The following is an 18,974-nucleotide window of genomic DNA, read 5'->3' as shown; positions in this document are numbered from 1 at the left end:
TTCACCTCAGACTACCTCCCACGCTACCCCAGTTCAGGAAGGAACTCAAGACCTGGCTCTTCCATTGACCATAGCACTTAGACGGATCTTCTCCCCACCTCCCCACAGCGCCTTGATAGCCTTACAGGTGAGTAGTTGCATTTTACCAACCCTTGATTGATAAGCCAAAAAATGTCAATAGCGCACCGGTGGAATCCATAAGCTAAACGATACTTCAGAAGGCCATTTACAAGTGTAACGGTCCTACATTAGCACTGGGCTGTTCAATCAAACACTCAAAGCAGACAACACTTGTAAAAGAAAGCCAGAGAGTTTACAGAGATGAACACTTCCTATGTTTCAATTTATTTTAATGTCTTCCATGGTGCTTAGTATGTCTTCAATATTCTAGGATAGTGTTTTATGAGAGCAGCCATTGAGGTCAGGTTGTGAAAAGCTCCATACAACCTTTTAGTATCTCAGCAGTCAAATTCTCATTTGGAAAGCTTTGCCAATTCTCTTCCATGTAGATGCAGCTTCTGTCTTCACACTGCTTTCTTCACCGTTTTTACTTGAAAAGAGAGGTTGCAACAGAGCACCAGGATCATTGTAATGACCTTCAACAAATGTATCCTTTTCGGGTAACAAAACATATTTTCTGGTCCCAGAGTATCACAGTAGAGTTGCAATACTCCACTCGGTCCTCTATGAAGCAGAAGAGAGTCCATCAAGCAGATAATTTTTCTCCTCCTCTTTTGTTATAGTCAGATCTCTCTCTGAGATAGTTTGAAGATCAATATTTTGAAGCTTCACTGAACTGAGATTGATTGTGACATCTAAGCAAGTTAAACTACAGGTTGACTGTTACCAAAGTGTGATCTAGTTCCAGATTTATAATTGTTATTTCTATTTACACAAGATGTTGTCCAGGTTTAGGGCCTTGCCTTTCTAGAGTGTATTGCCCTGCAAACCTGGGCTGTTGGATATAGCGCTCCAGGGATGATGTGTTGTGAAGTAGAACAAATAGGGGCGAGTGAACTGGTCAAGGAAAATTGAGCCTTTTGCTAAGTCTGAAGAACGTTTATGCGAGGCAACATGACAACTTATAAAATATATATAGAGATTCTAAATTACCAAAATCCAATGCTTTCTTTCATTAGAGTAACAATTATATACACACTGAGAATTTGTTGTTTGTAGAATTGTCCTAAGAAAGGTTACACAAATGGACTTAGGATAAAATGACACACTGTAAAACGCAATCGTTTGCATTTTCTTTGAAAAACATTGTTCAAGCATTTTAGCATTTTACGTCTATGTGGAGAAAATAATTATTTCACGATTATATTTCAAATTTTAAGGCTTTGCAGTTGAACAAAAACGAAGTACTTGATTAGCGCTGATATGTCAAAGTATCAATTTTTCGTTGGTGAATACACAAAAGGCATGAACTGGGTAAGATGTTACATTTCATTAATGCAACCTCGATTCCACTGATTCATTTATTTGGTGGGATGCAGTCCTGATTTGGCTCCTCATTTAGTTTAAGTATTTGGACTCTTGAATCCATTTGGAATCGCATGTCGATTACTCCCATTCACCTTGTAGTAAGACATGTTTTATTTACCGTTCTTATCGACAGAATACATTATTCACCTCACAGTCAAAGTTTTGCCTGTTTAGTTTTCAGAATCTGGATTACATTTCCATACATTGGTTACCATTGTTTATTATTGCAAGTCTTGCAGTGAATATCAGTGAGGTAATTTTTATAATTATTTTGTACACACATGTTGGCATTCACAATAATTCATATCCGTATCTCTAAAGGGATTGGTGTTTTCTATTTTCAGATTTGTGTCAAAGCCGCATGCCACTGGCTTTCACACTGGAAACATGGTGAGGGTTTCTCTTATTGCTACTCTGACTCATATATTTCCACTACGTCAACACAACTCAACACTCACTTATACTTCCTTCTTTTGGTTCTTTTGATGGTTGATGATCACCCTTGTATAGTATGTCCATCACAGAATGAAGCTGTATGTTTCTCAATTATGACCATTGGTTGTTACTTTTTGAACAAGTCTATATGTTTGCTCTTAGATACCACCGATGAAGGGCTACTATTACAACCGAAATGCAATGGGACTGATTTTGGAGCCAGTTCTTTGAAGAATGGCAAGACTAGCCTTCTATGGGCACTAGTGTCTATGCGCATTACACTACATGAATTTAAAACTGTTACATGTTTTATTCAAATACGCTTGGAACATTGTATCTAGATTAGAGTACATTGTTGTAGGTTGGAGGACTAAATGTATTCCCTTGTTGGGACACTGGTAGTACACGCTGTGTCTGTAACCTAGCTCTATATACCTTTTTATGCAATATTAGGGGACGAGGGGGATATCCTCTCACAGTGTGCACACAAAGCTAACAAGCCAAGGTTACTTTGGAGCATAATGTGTGATTATTTTTAGAGTGCAACACCACACTTCTACCCACATTTTCATAGTATCAAATCAATCATTTCGATTACACAAACAGTATTGTTTTTTAGCATGTTACCCTTTTTTCTAGAAAGTGCATAAACCGGATAGGGACGTTGTAGGTAGTTGTACACACCTTTGCACTCTTTATAGCAGGCTTACTAAAGTATGAAATATGCCAATTTAAACACATTATTTTTCATTTTAAGGCGGAGCTCATACAGCTGGGAGCTAATCAGTAAGATACAGCTGCACAGAGGTGAAAATACAGCTTATCCCGCCTCCCCAAAAAACAAAGTAAAAACAGAGACAACAGTACTTCAAAAAAGATAAAAGATAAAGAAGATAAATTATTTCTCTGGAAGCTTTCTCCTGATTATATATGTAAGAAACTAGCACAACTAAAACCGACAACAGGGCTAGGAAACATTTGCAGGTACACTATAGCTGGCCTGACAAAATAAAAACACTTTTCTTTTAACAAGGGCAATATTAAACGTTACTGTAAAATTCTAAAATGGTCCCAAAACATAATAAAATGCATAGTATCTTGAGGGGAGAAGTTATTACATGAACAGGGTCCGAGTTCACCCATCCTATGTTTCCTCTGCGGGATCGCCAGGGACCAATGTAAAAGTCTTTTCCTAAATCTGGTCAATAAAAAATTATGGAGAGATGTGTCTAAAATCAATTAGAGCTCCTCGGGTTGGCAGATTTTTAATATAACATATGACCGCACAGTAGGTTTGGTGAGTTCACGCGCCTCTCTTTCTGCACACCTAAGCTGAAGTGCTCTTTGACCCACATTATAATTTTTTTTGTTATATTGTTTGGGTTCTCAAAGAGTTCAGGAGGTCGCAATTGACCCGTAACCCTCTTAATATATTTGAGCCAAGGGATGTCTAAAGCCCTATCAATAGAAAGGCAGTCCTTTACCACTACCTGATTATGGGCTAAATCCATACTGTACCATATCCTAACCCATCTAAGCAGAGATGCAGGTGCTAAGTGGTCAGCAATATATCCCAGGTCCAGCTCTTTATGCAAGAGAAAAGGAAGGTACACACTGTGGGACAGGCAATACCTGCCTTAGGAATTTATTCTCTGTAATTTGCAGGTCTCTCAAATCCGAATACCCCCAACAGTCACTACCGTAACTGTCCGCCGAGATGCACTTTGTCTGGTAGACTTTAATAAGTGCTTGAACCAACCATGCCCCCAGTCTATGAGAAAACTCAAAAATAGCAGCTAAAACCCTTGAGAATGTGTTCCTTTTTGCTTTCCTTTGAAGAATCCATGAACCTTGGTCATCAACTCCACCCAACAATAAACAGTTCAGCTCACTTCTTCTCAAAGTCATTCTAACACCTTCTGCTGGCACTGTCCAATTATGTTTTACAGGGTATTGGTACACAGAGTCTAAAAAGGAACTAGGTATGAGGTCTATTCAAACCCAAGCAGCCAATTCAGCAACCTCCTGAGAGTTGGTGCACATGCACTGTGAAGCTTTTTGTTGTCAGACAGCCTTTCAGCAATCGGAGTCTAAAACTGAACATTCAAATCTCACTGGGGAATAGAGCTTTTCAGCTAATAACATTTAGGCTGTACTTTTACTGTCATTCATACATGCCAAAGCAAGATCCAGTTTAAAAGTGACACTGTGTGTATTGTGAAGCTACTTGTATTTTATGAAGGTATTAACTTCTGAACTGTTGCCAGATACCAGTACGCTTTCCAAATTGTCTGACATATTGAATACTGTTGTTGACTTTTCCTGCTGCAATATTTTCACCACTGTCCCCTATAGAACCAGCCGTGCTGTCATTTACAATTATTGCCACCACCTTGCATGGGGCTAGTTTCAACATTCTGGACATGCTATAGAAGCAGTGTCTGAATATAGAGTCAGGACATATCTACTGTAGGAGGAGCAGCACAGAGAGGACAAGGCACGCCATCTTATAGAGCACATGTGGTTTGAGGAAAACAATTAGTACATCATATATTTCAGTTGCGATATGGCATCAGCAGTGTAACCCTTTCTTATCATGTTTGCTGCACTGATGGATTCATATTTCACCCCTTGCAAAAATGCCATCTCTTTGATTGCCCAGTCTCTCGTTTTACTTTCCCTGCTCTCAGGGTTATTGGCTCCCTACACTAGTATACATCCACGCTGAAAGACATTTTATTTTGGTGATTGAATAAGTTAGTTAGTGAGTGCTAGAACACTTGTCAGAGTGCTAATTGGCAGACAGGTTTTAATGGGTCCAACCGCGATGGTTGTGGTCTTTTACTCCTGGTGTCCTGGGGCTCAATCTACTATTTGGTGGTACAACTGGGACAAGTAGTAACCCACTAGCACTTTCTGTGGTAGCGAGTGAAAGGCTTCTTGGGAGGTGGTAGTTACAAGGCTCACACAGACGCAAGACTGAACAGTAACCCCAATAAGCTGATGGTCCAGTCAAATACTTGCTTTTGTGATAAAAGTACCATTTATTATAAGCACAGAAAGTATGTCAACAGCACATTCACCAATATTTAGTGTCTCTAGATCAACATACTATGGTCGTCCTGTGCAGTGTCCCTGAGACCCCTCTCTCCTTTTAACGGGCTGGTTATTCCTCATTCAACAATGGAGGTGACTTTCAGATGTGGCTTGCGCCAGTCATCATATGAGAAAATCTTGATCTCGTTTTAAGTGTCAATATGAACAGCACAATGTGCTAAGTTCGTGCAAATCCCAGGAAGGGATGATGGCCTACAGAAGGCTTACTGAGCCTTGGGCAGCAAGTGAGTTCAGGGAGGAAAAAAAGGGCACCTCTTCTTGAGCTCCAGCCTCAACCTGTTTGAAGGCTGCAGCATCTTGCAGTCTCCTCTGGATGATGCCTTGGGCTGCCACAGTCTCCGAACAGCCAGTGTTGGACGTCTCCTCCCCTCCTTCCTCTACTTTTGGTAAGCGTTGCCATGAGCGGTGGTCTCTAGTTCAGTACTCTTTTGTTTAATCCGTCATCAGGGATTCTATTGGCTTAGTGTTCCCAGTGGCATAACAAAAGTTGAAGGCCCCCCCCTACAAGGTGCACAAAAGGGTCCGCGCTAGATTTAATCCAGAGCTATCAGGCCTGAGTATTGTGCTGAGGGGACCCGCTGGACTGTCTTATACCCCTGGGTGTTCCAGTGCATTGGCCCTCATTTTCACAATGGCCTCCACCTGTAATATGGGGATAGTTTACTTACTCCAGCTTGTGGTACTTCCTTAAACTTCACAGTGGCCTCACCTGGAAATGAGCATTACGGATGTTCCATCAGAAACATTTCCAACCAGACTGGATGTCTAACACTAAGCTCACTGGGGCCCACTTGGCAGAATCCCCACTGGGCCTTGCTTCATCTAGGATCTCTCCTTCTCATAGGTTCAGTTGCTCTTGGCAAGCAGAAGGCTGGTGCTCCAGGCTTTGGGCACATAGTCTTGACTTCCTGGGTGATAGCCCTTCACCCAGTAGGGAGACAAGCAGACCTTGGTCCTCATTCCTGGTTACAGCAGCTCGAAGTCTTGGTGATCTTCTTTCCACATTGATGATTGGCTTGTGGGACTCGTGCTCCCACCACTTATATGTCCACATCCGGACACAGATTTGATGGGGTGTCTGGTCTCTCAAAATTCGTGTTGTGGTGGTTGACTGCTTTGAAGTGCCCTGTCCTGTGTCTTTTTGACAAAGGACAGAACTGTCTGTAATAACAGAAGCATCTTCAATTCCGACCGACCCACAACAAAGGCTACATGAGTAACCTGGGACACCTGGCTGTCAGCCTTCACTGAAATATGCCTCAGAAAGGTTAAAAAGCCAACGTCTTTTTCTCCATTATGATTCTTGGTCCCTCAGTGGCAGTCTTATCAGACCCATCATCTCGCCAGACCTTGAGCCAGGGCTCCAATGACCAGTTACCCCTCCTTGAATCAGTGAGGACTCTAATGTGCACAGAGACTCCCCTTCCTCCAGTATAGGTCTTCCCACCCCAGCCCTCAGGAATGTCAGTAGGTTTTCCACCTGGTCGGTTTTGTACTGGCGCCACTGGTATTTTAATGTTAGCCTTTATCTATACATACTTCAAACAGCAAATAAAACAGAAAGCACTTTTAAATGTGTTTAGAGCTAAATTTTCAATTCCTGATAAATAATTATAGTAAACAGAGACAGAAAAATCAAGTTACAAATGAATACATACAATTTTGTTTAAAGTCCTATTTAGTATTAAGTCCAGTCTTTTGCAGACTCTTGAAACAACAACAAATGACTGGATGTTTTTCTCTTGGAAATGTGCCAACGCTAAATACCAGGAATCCATATTTTCTGTTTGGGATTGCAGTCCTCACCTTCAATTAGCTTTTCTAGGGCCTGGACTTCCAAAATGAAACCAACAGCCCTCCATGTTATGTATTCTGCACAGAACACATACAACACAGCAGACAAACACTATGCACTGCCTGGCACTACATACAGTCATCACTTTTAGCCAAGAGGGAGTTAAATACACAGCAGTAGAACTTTACACCACTGGGACTGAAGGTACCACTGCATTGACACAGGTAAAAAGGCCTGTTAACACTATTGACTTGATTGAAACACAAATCAAGTATGCTGCCACCATTGCACTTGTGTCAATGAATTTATGGCTGTGGGAGCAAGACTCAACCACTATGAGGGTAGTGCTTAGTGCGTCCCTCCCGGTATAACAAGATCGCATTACCATAATTTGCCATAAAACAGGAGCTGCTGGGCTAAACGTGAAAAATAAAATGTCAATGAAATGGTTTCATTGCCATTTTATTTTTCACATTTAGTAGCGCAGCAACCATCGGCTGGGATTAGTGGGGGTGTGTTCTCCTGCTGCCGATTCGCAGCAGAGGTGGACTGGAGGAGCAACATGGACCCTCAAAGTGTGAATGTCACCAAAGTGACATGCGCACTTTGCAGCTCTCAGCTCAGCTGTCTTAGACAGCTGGGTGGAGACCAAGCACAGGCCTAAGGATCGTCCAACCAGAATGCTTCATCCAATCCTGGCACTGCTCGCACACCTTGAGGGCAGTGCTAGTATTGAATAGTGGAACTTTCTGTAGCCTGGAGCCCGCGGAGCCGATGAAGGAGGGACCAAAGAGGACGTCGGACGTGCAGCAGGCTTGGTAAGTGACTTTATCTTTTATTATTTGCCACTCGCCTTGCCTGCATGCAAGCACCCACCTACCTACCACTTAGTTGCCAGCCCACCTCACCGCTGCCCATACATGCCAGTCGCCCCTGTATGACAGGCAGGCATAGGTCATGGCTCGCATTCATGATCCATGTTCGTTCATGCACAAAAATCTATATGATGGGTCAAGAGATAATCTGCCTGTGATGATAATATACAGCACATAACTTCATTACATTTCAGAGAAAAGAAAGCAAAGGTCAAAATGAAGAAAAGGACAACAAAGATTAACGGTCGAATACCGTGCACATTCATAGGTGGGTGGCTCTCTGCAAAGTGTTTTCTTTAATTGGCAATGGCATACCTGCGATGCAGGCACAACTAGAGCCAAATTTTGGGGGAGGGAGGGAGGCTACTAAAAATTTCGGAGGGGTAGCTGACTCTTCCAGCAATATGCAGAGTGAAGATGTAGGGGTTCTAAGAATGGGTGAATCCTCGCTAACAAGTAAATGGTCTTTTAAAGACCTGTGAAGTACTCGGGTGCGGCTGCAAGAATGCCGTTGCCAACCCGGGAAGATGTCTCAGCACGGGCTGACACACACGACGGGGGTGGGTGGGGGAGCCTGAATCCCTTTGAGCCCAGGGCTTGAGTCGGGGTACCACGAGAGTGGACTGCGTCCCCCACTTATTTTGCCGGGTGGATGCTGTCCCCCCTGCCAAACAGCTGGACTTCACTCTTTGGCCTTTGTGGGTCGAGGAGCTCGGAGCTCACAGCACTGTGCTCACGTGCTGACTGCTCAGATGCAATCGCATCTAAGGTGTGAACGAAGGGAACCGGATGGGGCAAGACCCATTTTGTGACATCACTTCCTGTCGTGAAGTCACTTCCGCCACTTATGGTTTTTTTAGGACTTGTGCCCTGTTTGAGCCCATCGCAGCCCTCGGTGTGCTGCCTGGAGCACTCTTCTAGGTGACCTTCTAGTGATTTCCTCATCTTCTGTATTTCCAAATGAGATGAGACTATCTTGGCGCTTTGTTTTTCTTTATCCATTATCTATTTTCGCAAGAGCAACCACGTGCCTGCCAGCACATCGCGGGCATAAACACGGATGCTACCCGGAAGTGTACTGCGGCAGCACATCCTTAGCGGTGATCCGGGCCTTTTTAAAGACGCCTTATCTCCATTTGTTTTTATTATCGTCAAGGTTATCGTTGTTTCCTTGTCTCTCTTTGAAATGGGCTCTCTAATTGTCATTACGAGCCTGCCACCGCCAAATGAGCCTGTGATTTATGCCAAAAAGCGAGCGTGGAATCCTCGCAGGAAAATTAAACATTTCCGTATTGAATGCAATTCTGAGAGTCGTCCCCCGAATCTATTCATTACGCCGGCACCTGGGGAGGCGAGGACGAGTTTCATCATACGCTTGCTTCCCTACATCTCCATATATTGCAGAAACCGTTTCTATTAAGGAGAAATTAAGCTGGGGGTTGTATCGGGTCACGGCGTCCGCGAGCAGAATAAAGCCCTTAAGCTGTTAATTATTGGTTCATCACCTATCATTGCAAACTGCAGATTGGATAACAGGTATTGTCTTTAATTGCCAGTGCAGTGAATAAACAGCCGATTGAAACTACAATGTGCTCATTGTTAGTGGAAACTAATCAGTAGGAGATGCTGAGTTAAAAGCTGGAGGTGCGTACAAAGCCTTAAAGAAGTGTGAGCAATAAAAGAGTATTTGTTTTTAAATGCTCATTATTTTGTGCAGCTCCTTGAAAATGAGGATTTAGTATGTTCGTTCGTACATAATAAACAAAAAGGATACTCATTCTTATCAGCCGATAATATTGAAGAAACATATTTTTGTACCTTATACACAAACCGCTATTACAGTACTATGTGGCCAATAACCACAAACAAATATGTGTCTTTATGGGTCTATGGCCCTAATTACAAGGCCACAGCAACATTTCAATTAAACTGGCATAATTCTGTGTAATTTTGCTAGTTTTCTCTTATGATTATTACACAAAATTCCCTAAATGATGCCATGTTGGACCTCGCAAGATTAGAGCTGGAGTGTGGGAACAATGTCAACGACAGGAACAAGATAGGCTATCATTTGCAGAACTTGTGTTTTTGGTGATTTTATTTTTTTAGCGCAAAATTGCCCTCGTATCCCAAATGGAGTTAAGGACACATTTAATTTTAAAATATGGCGCCGAAAGCGATATTTGTATTTAATTTATTATGCATAATTTTGAGTACGTTTACCTTATTTTCCCGAATTACGTGAAACAAAATTAGGCAAATATCATACATCCCTACCAATTACAATCGGTGGTAAAATTATCACACATGCTAATATCCGACAATGATGCATTCAGAGCAGTGCTTAATTTGCAAAAACAATAATTGCCAGGGCTCTGTCATGAGGCCACTTCAACTTGCACCACACCTTGCCCATACCATTCTGCCAATGATAGTAACAACACAACTATTAAGCATCACACTCCTACAAGTGTGACAATTCAGACTATTTCAGGCCCCCAGAGCTATAAGAATGGCTTGTGTGGTAGACAATAATATTCTTTAATGTATATTTAAATAATAATTAACTGGATTAGCCAGACAGTGCCACCTTGTGGCAGACTCACGTAAGCACCGGTGTTGACAGTTTAGTGCCGGTGCTGAGCACCACAAACCACTGGCTCAAATTAAGCACTGATTCAGAATTTATCGTTTATAATAGAATTGTTTGCCACACTCAAAACAAAATGGACAGCCTGTTTCCTTTGGGACAGATCTGCAGTCGACAGCCTACTTTCCTGATGGTAATCGTATATCCTAGAACCCAAGGTGCTGTAAAGAATAAAGATTTCTAGTTTGAAGAAAGCCACTAATCTTATACATACTCCACAGAATTTGCGTTCTACGGAGTGCTTCCATTCCATTGCATGAGAGTATTTTTTCGGCTAAGGTTAGGAACTATTTGATGAACGCAGAAAGCCTTCCTAGAATAAATTCTTATCCTTTTAAAAGCGACAAATTATGCATGTCAACCTAAGTCTTTCTTGAAGGATGATGTACCTAAGTATGTAAATGCAGTTCATTATTTCAACTTTTAATGAAAATGTTTTTTTCTGTGCGCAGAAAATATACATAAAAAGTAAGACCTGGCCTGTGTTTAATTTTTTTTACCTAATATTATTTCAAGGTTAACTTTTCTTTATGTCACTCGTGGCACATCTGGCTCATTCGGATAAGTGTGTTGTTTATCTGGTTTGAATAAAAAAAAAATCCTTTCGAAAATGGCTTTCTGCTTCTTTCAGTCTTGCTCACTGGCTCCAGCTTATTGCTGATGCAGACCAGCAGGGGCCAAATTATGTAAAATGGCTCATCGTCCCCTCTGATGGATTCTTTACCCCTGCTTCTGGGTCTTTTGCCCTCAGGTCTCTAATATAGCATGGTTGCATGGGCAAAAGTGATCCTTTAATTGCATGGGGCAAGATCCACAAACAAATGATGGAACACTCTCTTGGCACTGAAAGGGCACAACAAACCTCCTGCAGTACTCGCATTACAGAATGCCCAGCTCAAGCGTCAGCATCCACTTCTCTAATACTAAGGTGCCCTGAAGGCACAATTGAGTGCAAACATTTGTTGAACCCTTAGACCACTTTCTGGAATACTACTGCACAAGCTTTCTTATTTCAAGTGTATTCCTCATACAGCCCCCCAGGGATACAGGACCTCTATGACTGGGGAACCCAAAGCTGCAGGATTTTTATGATCGCCTCACCATTTGCTTTGTAGATATGTACTCTTTGAATACTACGGTTTGCTAAGGAATTCTGTTGCTGCAATAACAGGTATCAAAATAGTGGAAAGGCGTTTGCCTTTTACCAGGGTGGTGATTGCATGTTCGACAAGAATTATTTGTGATTGCTCGATGAACATTTGAATGTAACAGATAACTAGGTAGAAATGCATCACCTACAGATGCAATTTCAATGCGAAAAATCAAAGCCAGCAAAGTTTTACATTTTCTGAAAGGACATTCTTAACTGGACAAAAATATGTTCACAGTTTTGCTTGAAAAATATGTTTCTAGTTAAACTCAAGAGGAGTTTTATGGTTGGTGGATCAGGTGAGTAGTTCTACTTAGCACAACAGGTGCAGTGCATCTTGCATTAGTGCCCACTGTATTGGACAATAAGCACCACTTTGCCTGTGGAAAAGAAAATAGTAAAATATAATGAATGCCCGCTCACCTCCTGTTCTGTTTTAGTGCCTTGTCTCCTTTTCTCCAAGAGATGGTTGGCTTGGGAGAGGCCTGTGGTTTGCATTCTGTGACAACTTCTTGTCCCTTCGTTAAAACTATTGTTTTTTGTTGCTGACTGGGCTCGAAAGTGGGAGCTGAGGCTGTTAAAGAAAAGTGCAATTTAGAAGGGAAGAATGGTTTGTTTCCATGTCTCAAGCTGACAGGTGATCACCGCTCATATATTTCTTAGGGCAAAATAAATTCTGGAGGCATAAAGTTAAGCATGCATTGTTAAGCAAGCGCCAAGCTCCAAACACAGACATTTAACTGAAGCAGGCTGCCAAATACTGTCAATTCGACCATTTGTTAGAAGTCCACGGTTTGAAGATGATTCATGGTGTTGAACAATCACAACCAATATTGTATTATTTCAGTCATTTGGAACTGTGTACATGTTGGAGTTATTAATCTTTCAACCTTAATATATTCAGTAGCAGAACAAAATGGGTTACGAGTTGAAAATTTGCAATGATCTACTATTCATAGCACTGGGCGTGCATAATCAGGCTGTGAAAAGTTACACAGAAGACTTCAGAGAGCGCGTGGCTGCAGAGTGAGATCAGATGTGATGCCACAGACCGGTACACTGAACTTTTGTATTTTCCATTGATGGTTTCCAGCGGCAGCTCCTCCGTTAAGGCGGAGAAGGGCGGCCCCACTGCTCTCTCAGCAGTGAAAATGTGAAAAATAAAATGATAATAAAAACAGGTTTATTTTTCCTCAGTGAGCTGAGTCTAGGGCAGTGCCGGGCCATCCTGATGGACAGCAGCTGCAGCAGAGAGGAGTAGTAGTGGGCATTGGTGCAAGTGCACATGCCGGTTTGGCTGGCTGTCTTAGGGCAGCCAAAAGGACAAGGGGCTCATAGCTCTCTCGACCCAAGCTGTCCCCTGCGCTGCCTCACCACTATTCTTTCACAGCAGCCGCCACTGGCAGTTTCTTTGGGATGGTTTGCTTCGAGTAGCTATAAAAATCCGCTCTCTTCTAAAAATACAATGCTCTGCTCTTCTTCCCCTCATTCCACCTTATCTTTTAATGTTTGTAGACGCTTGGTTTTGTTATGTTTTTTTTAAAGGGCCGATGTTCAGTCTTGGAATGGTCAAATTACTTACCAGTATCCTTCAGTGCACCAAGTTCTACTCTTCCCCCACAGCACTAATCAGCGACAGGATTACCCCATGCATCCATAAAGGAGTCCTGCTGCTGTAGTCTCATAAACAGTATTTCAGATTTCACTCTTACAAAACAAGTGAAATTCAGCAGTTATGGTTTTTATTATGGCAGATATGGTAGGCCATGTGGGGACTGGAAGTCTGGCATATATGCTGTTTATTAACTGTTAAATCTTATGCTGGCTTAATAATTTGGAAAGTGAGACTCCCTAATGTGAGTTTATAGTTAGGCCGTTAGTTGTTGAGTATTCTACATAGTGTAATGTGACTATTTTAACATTCCCCTTTTACGGCTATACAGATTATAGAATTATAGATGGGTAACAGGGAATTACAGGGATGTTTTTCACTGAGGGGTTCTGAGTAACATTAAGTTAGTGAGAGTGAATCTTGAAATGTCTATGAAGTCACACAGAACCCCCAAGGTGAAAAACATCCTGCAGTTCACTTTTTAACCATCTATAATTTTATGGTATGTATGGACCAGAAATCATCTGCCCTCGTTTTTACTGCTACAAATTGGCAGATGAGTAATGAAGGAGCCATACATAACATGGCCTCTGCTATGTATCCCTGTCCTAAAGGTTAACAAAAAAATTAATAAATTAACTACTATCCTTGACCGGCCTCCATCACCTTTCCTGCCTTCATTCTCCCTCTTGTAGCTGTGCATTCTGCTTTCAGTCAGAGCAAACAAGCACAGCTGGGCGGACAGGCTCTCAAAAGGGCCTGGCAGGCCTCTATAACATCACAACAGTGGGTAACCAGTTTTGCTATCAACTATTGCTATGTCATAGTAATGGGTTGTGAAAGTAAGAAACTGAAATAAACAATCGAGCTCCATATGAGAGACATACATAACAAAAAGATTGCAAAGAAATAGAATAAACTGTTGCAAAAGCTTAGAAGAATGCTCCAGGCACATTTTAAAGTGGTTTTGTGAATAAATACAACTGTTTGCACTCAGCTCAGTTGCTCCGTGGAAATAGCCATTTTGTAGCAAGAGTAACTTATGATTGGGAGCAGGAAGTAAGGATTGGTTTGAGATGATAGGGCTGTAGGTTAACATCATAGGTTGGATAGTCATTTCCTTTAACAGGCATGGAAGAGACCATCCTGTAGTTTGAAATGTGATTTCTGCTGCCTGAAAAACTGGGGTTTCTGCTCATCAGCCTATCCATGCATTAAATCTGCCAGTTGTGAAATCAAGATGAGGCAACAGTGGAGGTGTGGTGCATTCTGAGCAACAGGACCTATAGGCTCACAGGAAACAGACTCAAGGTGGAATAACAGTGTGAGGAAGAGTAGTGTTTGATGGTCCAATGGAATCAGCTTTAAAGTGGAAGCAAAGGATGCAGGATGGGACCAATACTAGCTGTAATACCGGGGAGGGATGTTGAGAGTGCAGGCAATTTTAAAGTAGAATATTCTCTGTACTAATATATTTCCCTACGTAGCTATTGTTTATTTTTGGTGTAGGTAGATTTCACATCCCATCCTTCCAAATAAGACCTTACCACAATTAGAAGAAAAAATGACATATCAATGTATATTTTCCACATAATGTGAAGAAGACAAAAGGCGTAAACACTCTTAATCATGTGATCCAAGAGCCGATTAGTAGTTTTTTTCAGAGAAGTAAACAACTACGTACAACGCACTATAAAAGAGGAAATGCAAACATATTTGCTTACCTAAAATTTTTAGTTCAGCACTGCTGTACATGGTTCCATGTATATTTTTTGCCAAGCACTGGTACATTCCAGCGTCTGACTGATTCACATTGTGGATCATCAGAACACCATTAACCATTTCCACTCTGCTCTGTAGATAGAAGTAAACCAAAGAATAAAAAACAAGTTAGGATGTTTACCATCTTAATTTAGTTACGAATATTGTCTTACTTAGAATGTCACACAAATTGTCAAAAATATTTATTATGGAACACAATGACGACTTAGCACAACTAAACTCCTTCAACTACGGCAATTTTAATGCCAGATGGCCACACTGAGCACAATCAGAGTGGTTCCAACTTAAAGCAGAAAATGGTTCCCAGTTGCCATGACAGAGGAAGGCAAGGAGAGTCAAATTTTAAGGAGTGATGGGATGAAAGGTCCCAATCCCTTACTCGCCAAAGAATGAGCATGTAGTGTTCTCTTTTTCTCTTGCCCTAGACAGGGGGTGCAACCCCTGACCCCCCAAGGTAATTATGAAGCAACAGGTTTTTGTCAGGGCAGGATATTTTTCATCTATGATTTTTCCTGGAAAAAATTCCAATTGTGCCTGTGAAGTATTTGAACATTTATTTGCACTCTGTTCACCAGAGTGGATGAGAAAAGTGAACAGCCAACACGTGTTTCACCCCTTACATCGCCATCCGGCCTGGGGCTTCCTCAGGGCGTTGGAAGTATATTGCAGTCTGTCAACGTCGTGGATATTGGGCGTTTCTTGTGAGTTTCTCTAGTAAAGGTGTAATGCCGGGCATGTCTCTCTAGTCCGGTGTCTATCTCAGGGCTAGGGAGTATAAATGTTGGAACTTTTCTGGGGTCCTTGGTTATTGAGAGGATGATGTCAATCACACTGCTCTGGGGAGAGGGAGTTCGGTATTATTCTGGTTTGTTTTTGAGTCACACACAGCCACCACCACTCCTTTTGCAGGTATGTGGGGACAAAGCTCGTGCTCCGCCTCCCGCACTATCAACTCTAATTGCTGCCTTACCAGGTAAATATGCTATCCCAGCATAATACATGAGGGGCAAAGGGTCCATATGGAAAATACATATTGTGCAAGCATATTTTAGATGCAGGGCCAACATTGCCCTGCTACAGGTAGTGCACTTAAACCACATAGGAATCCCACAACTGCGGAGATGATGGAGGGAACAAGTGTATGACAATGGCTACTCTGAGTTTGCCCGGGCCACACTGATATGGAGCTGACCATAAACATAGATGGGGAGGGCCAATTTGTGCTAGTTTCTGGCACACTGGATGGCATAAAAGTACTACTGGGCAGTATATATGCACCAAACATTGGGCAGACACACTTCCTAGATACATTATCAGTGATATATATATCCCCAAACTGCTAGGGGGAGACTACAATAATGTCCACACCCCCATTATGATATTTGTCAGCTACTAAATTGGCAAGGGATTTGGACAGCTGCACGAAACACTGAAAATTGCATGATAAATGGCAGGCATGACATACGAACCACTGTGAATACTCATTTTATTCACCCATGCACGATGTACACCTCAGGCTGGACAGGTTCATGGGCACCAGCAAACTGGGGAAACCACTAGTGCAATCGAAGGCCTAGCATTCACCATCTCTGACCATAACCCCCTACTCCCGAGCCTGCAGTGGGGTTTTTGCAGGGCCCCAATCTCAACCAGGAAGCTCCCTCTGCATGTCCTGCAAGACCCTGCAACACGCGGCCTGATAGCAGAGGTCATACAGGACAATTTTCAACACATCTACCAGTCCACAGCACACCTCTACAGAGAATGGGAGGCATTTAAGGATGTTATATGTGGGCGATGCATGCAGCAATCTTTTGGGATGCGACCGTCACTGGAAAGAGACCTCCGCAGGTGGGGGGGACGAGATGCGCCACATGGAACTGGTGGCCACGTCTCGACCTGGGGCACAGGTTCAACTCAACGAGGTACGGGATCACTACAAGGTGCTCCAAGGCTTGTTGCACGCACTCGCAAGAACAGCCTACATGCAGGCAATGGACCCCGAAGGCAGCAAGGTGGGTAGACTGATGGCCTCGCTAATCCAAGATGAACACAGAGGCCTGCCTATAATACAACTCCGGATGAAAGAGGGTAGCTTGGGATGCCAGCAAACAGACATCCATGATGTATTTGTTAGACACTATTGTGAGCTTTATCAGCCCTGAGCGGCAGCCATGACATCGCACATAGAATCCTTTCTGAACAGAGTCCCTCTCTCGAACCAGACAAGACGTCACAATACCCTGGGGAGAGTGATTATGGAGGCAGAATCAGTGGAGCGCTGTCAGATCTGACCATGGGAAAAACATCTGGCACTGACTGCCTCCTGGCAGAATTCTATACATTTTATGCTACTATTCTTGCCCCTTGAGTTCTCCTTCCAGACACGGCTCAGGAACCACTCCTAATCTTGGACCCTAAGCCGCACAAGGACCCAACCAATGTGGCCTCGTACAGGCCACTGTCAATGATAAATCTTGATTTAAAGAATTTTTGCAAAATACCAATGCCCCCTTATCAGCACCCTGATACATCGGTATCAAAATGGCTTTATCCCACATCGTAATACTTTTTTGAACATACATAGATTATTCAGGGTCTTAGGGAACAACTCCATGGAGACCTAACCGAACACAATCAGAATGCAGTTGAATGCCTTATAGACCTCCATAAGGCACTCAACTCCGTTCACTGGCCCTACCTTATGGCAGTCATGAGGCATATGTGACTGGGGGAAGGATCGAAGAGGTAGGTGACACTGTTATACACGGAGTCGAAAGCAAGAGTACACAGCAGACAATTAATTTTGGACTACATTATTATAGGCAGGGCACCCAGCAAGGTTGCCGCATATCCCCCTTGCTATTCACCCTGGTAATTTTTGCATTGTAAAAGGTGGGGGGGCAGGACAGGGGTTTCTGCTTGAGGGCAGGGGTACATGCCATTTACCTATATGAGGATGGCATGCAGGTATTTATTGGAGATGTAAAAATAACAATATGATGGATGAAATGCTTGAATTAATATAGCCACTGCCAATTGCTCGGGTAGCATCTCAATCCACAGTCTTTTACCCACCATGCCACCTCAATTTGTACCTCGTCATATACAGTTCGGTCTTGATCCTGTTCCCTAATGGGAACAGTCCAGCCTGAACTGCCAGGCCAAGTCCTCCCTGAACCACAGCACAAGCAGCCTAAGGCAGGTTTCACCTTAGTTAGGGATCTTCAGCCAGGTGTAGCTTGGTTTCAGTGGAACAGTGAGCCCGGGACCCACATCTGGCCATATCCAATGCACTTAGGGCAGCAAATGCAAAAACAACACGGTGATGGATAGAATCATTAAATCAATCTCAACCACTGGCAATCACTCGGGCTGCATCCCAATCCATTGTTGCTTTACCTGGCTGAAGAGCCCTGACTAGGGCTAAACCGATCCTAGATTTTGTTCCGGTTTGTATATGGTTGGGTCCAAACTGAGGTGGATTGGCGGGCAAAAAATGGTGGATCGGGATGCAACTGGAGCGATTGCCAGTGGGTGAGATTAATTTAAGCATTCCTTCCTCACCTTGTTATCTTTTGCATTTGGTGGCCTAAGTGCACCAGGTATGCACAGACATGGGTCCCGGGCGTACTGTTGTATTGTAAATCCTCAGGCAACGTGTATACTAGCTCACATATATAGATTTACGTAATTAACAGAGCTCATGAACACACCACATGTTCAAATTTGGTGTGTTCATGAGCTCTGTTAATTATGTAAATCTATATATATGAACTACTATACAGGTTGCCTGAGGATTTACAATACACTTATTCTAACCCTGCCTCCGGAACTTCCTATTAGTGAAGGGGTTCCCCTTTCTATATACGTTTTTTATCCCGGGCTTAATATGCCACTGGATTCAAGCCCTAACTAGGGCAAAACCGGTCATAGGTTTCAGCGGGCATAGCTTGGTTCCAGTGACAAAGTGAACCTGTGCCCCACGTCTTGGCATACCCAGAACACTCAAGGCATCAAATGCAAAAAATACAAGGCAATGGATGGAACGCTTGCATTAATCTCAGCCA

At 42.8% G+C, this 18,974-nt stretch overlaps 1 protein-coding gene across 1 annotated transcript in view; it reads right to left on the bottom strand.

Moving 5' to 3' along the window:
- CNTN5 (contactin 5) overlaps window positions 1–18,974 on the bottom strand; it is a 2,147,338-nt gene that overhangs the window by 707,837 nt on the left and 1,420,527 nt on the right. The window contains exons 13-14 of the mRNA XM_078656993.1: window positions 14,847–14,976; window positions 11,934–12,084 (exon numbers count right to left, since the gene is read on the bottom strand). Coding sequence (XP_078513119.1) covers window positions 11,934–12,084; window positions 14,847–14,976 — 281 coding nt within the window. The remainder of the gene's footprint in view (window positions 1–11,933; window positions 12,085–14,846; window positions 14,977–18,974) is intronic.

The sequence above is a fragment of the Lissotriton helveticus genome, chromosome 8, assembly GCF_964261635.1.
Source record: "Lissotriton helveticus chromosome 8, aLisHel1.1, whole genome shotgun sequence".
Taxonomy (NCBI): Eukaryota; Metazoa; Chordata; class Amphibia; order Caudata; family Salamandridae; genus Lissotriton; species Lissotriton helveticus.
This window is presented reverse-complemented; position numbering and strand designations above follow the sequence as displayed.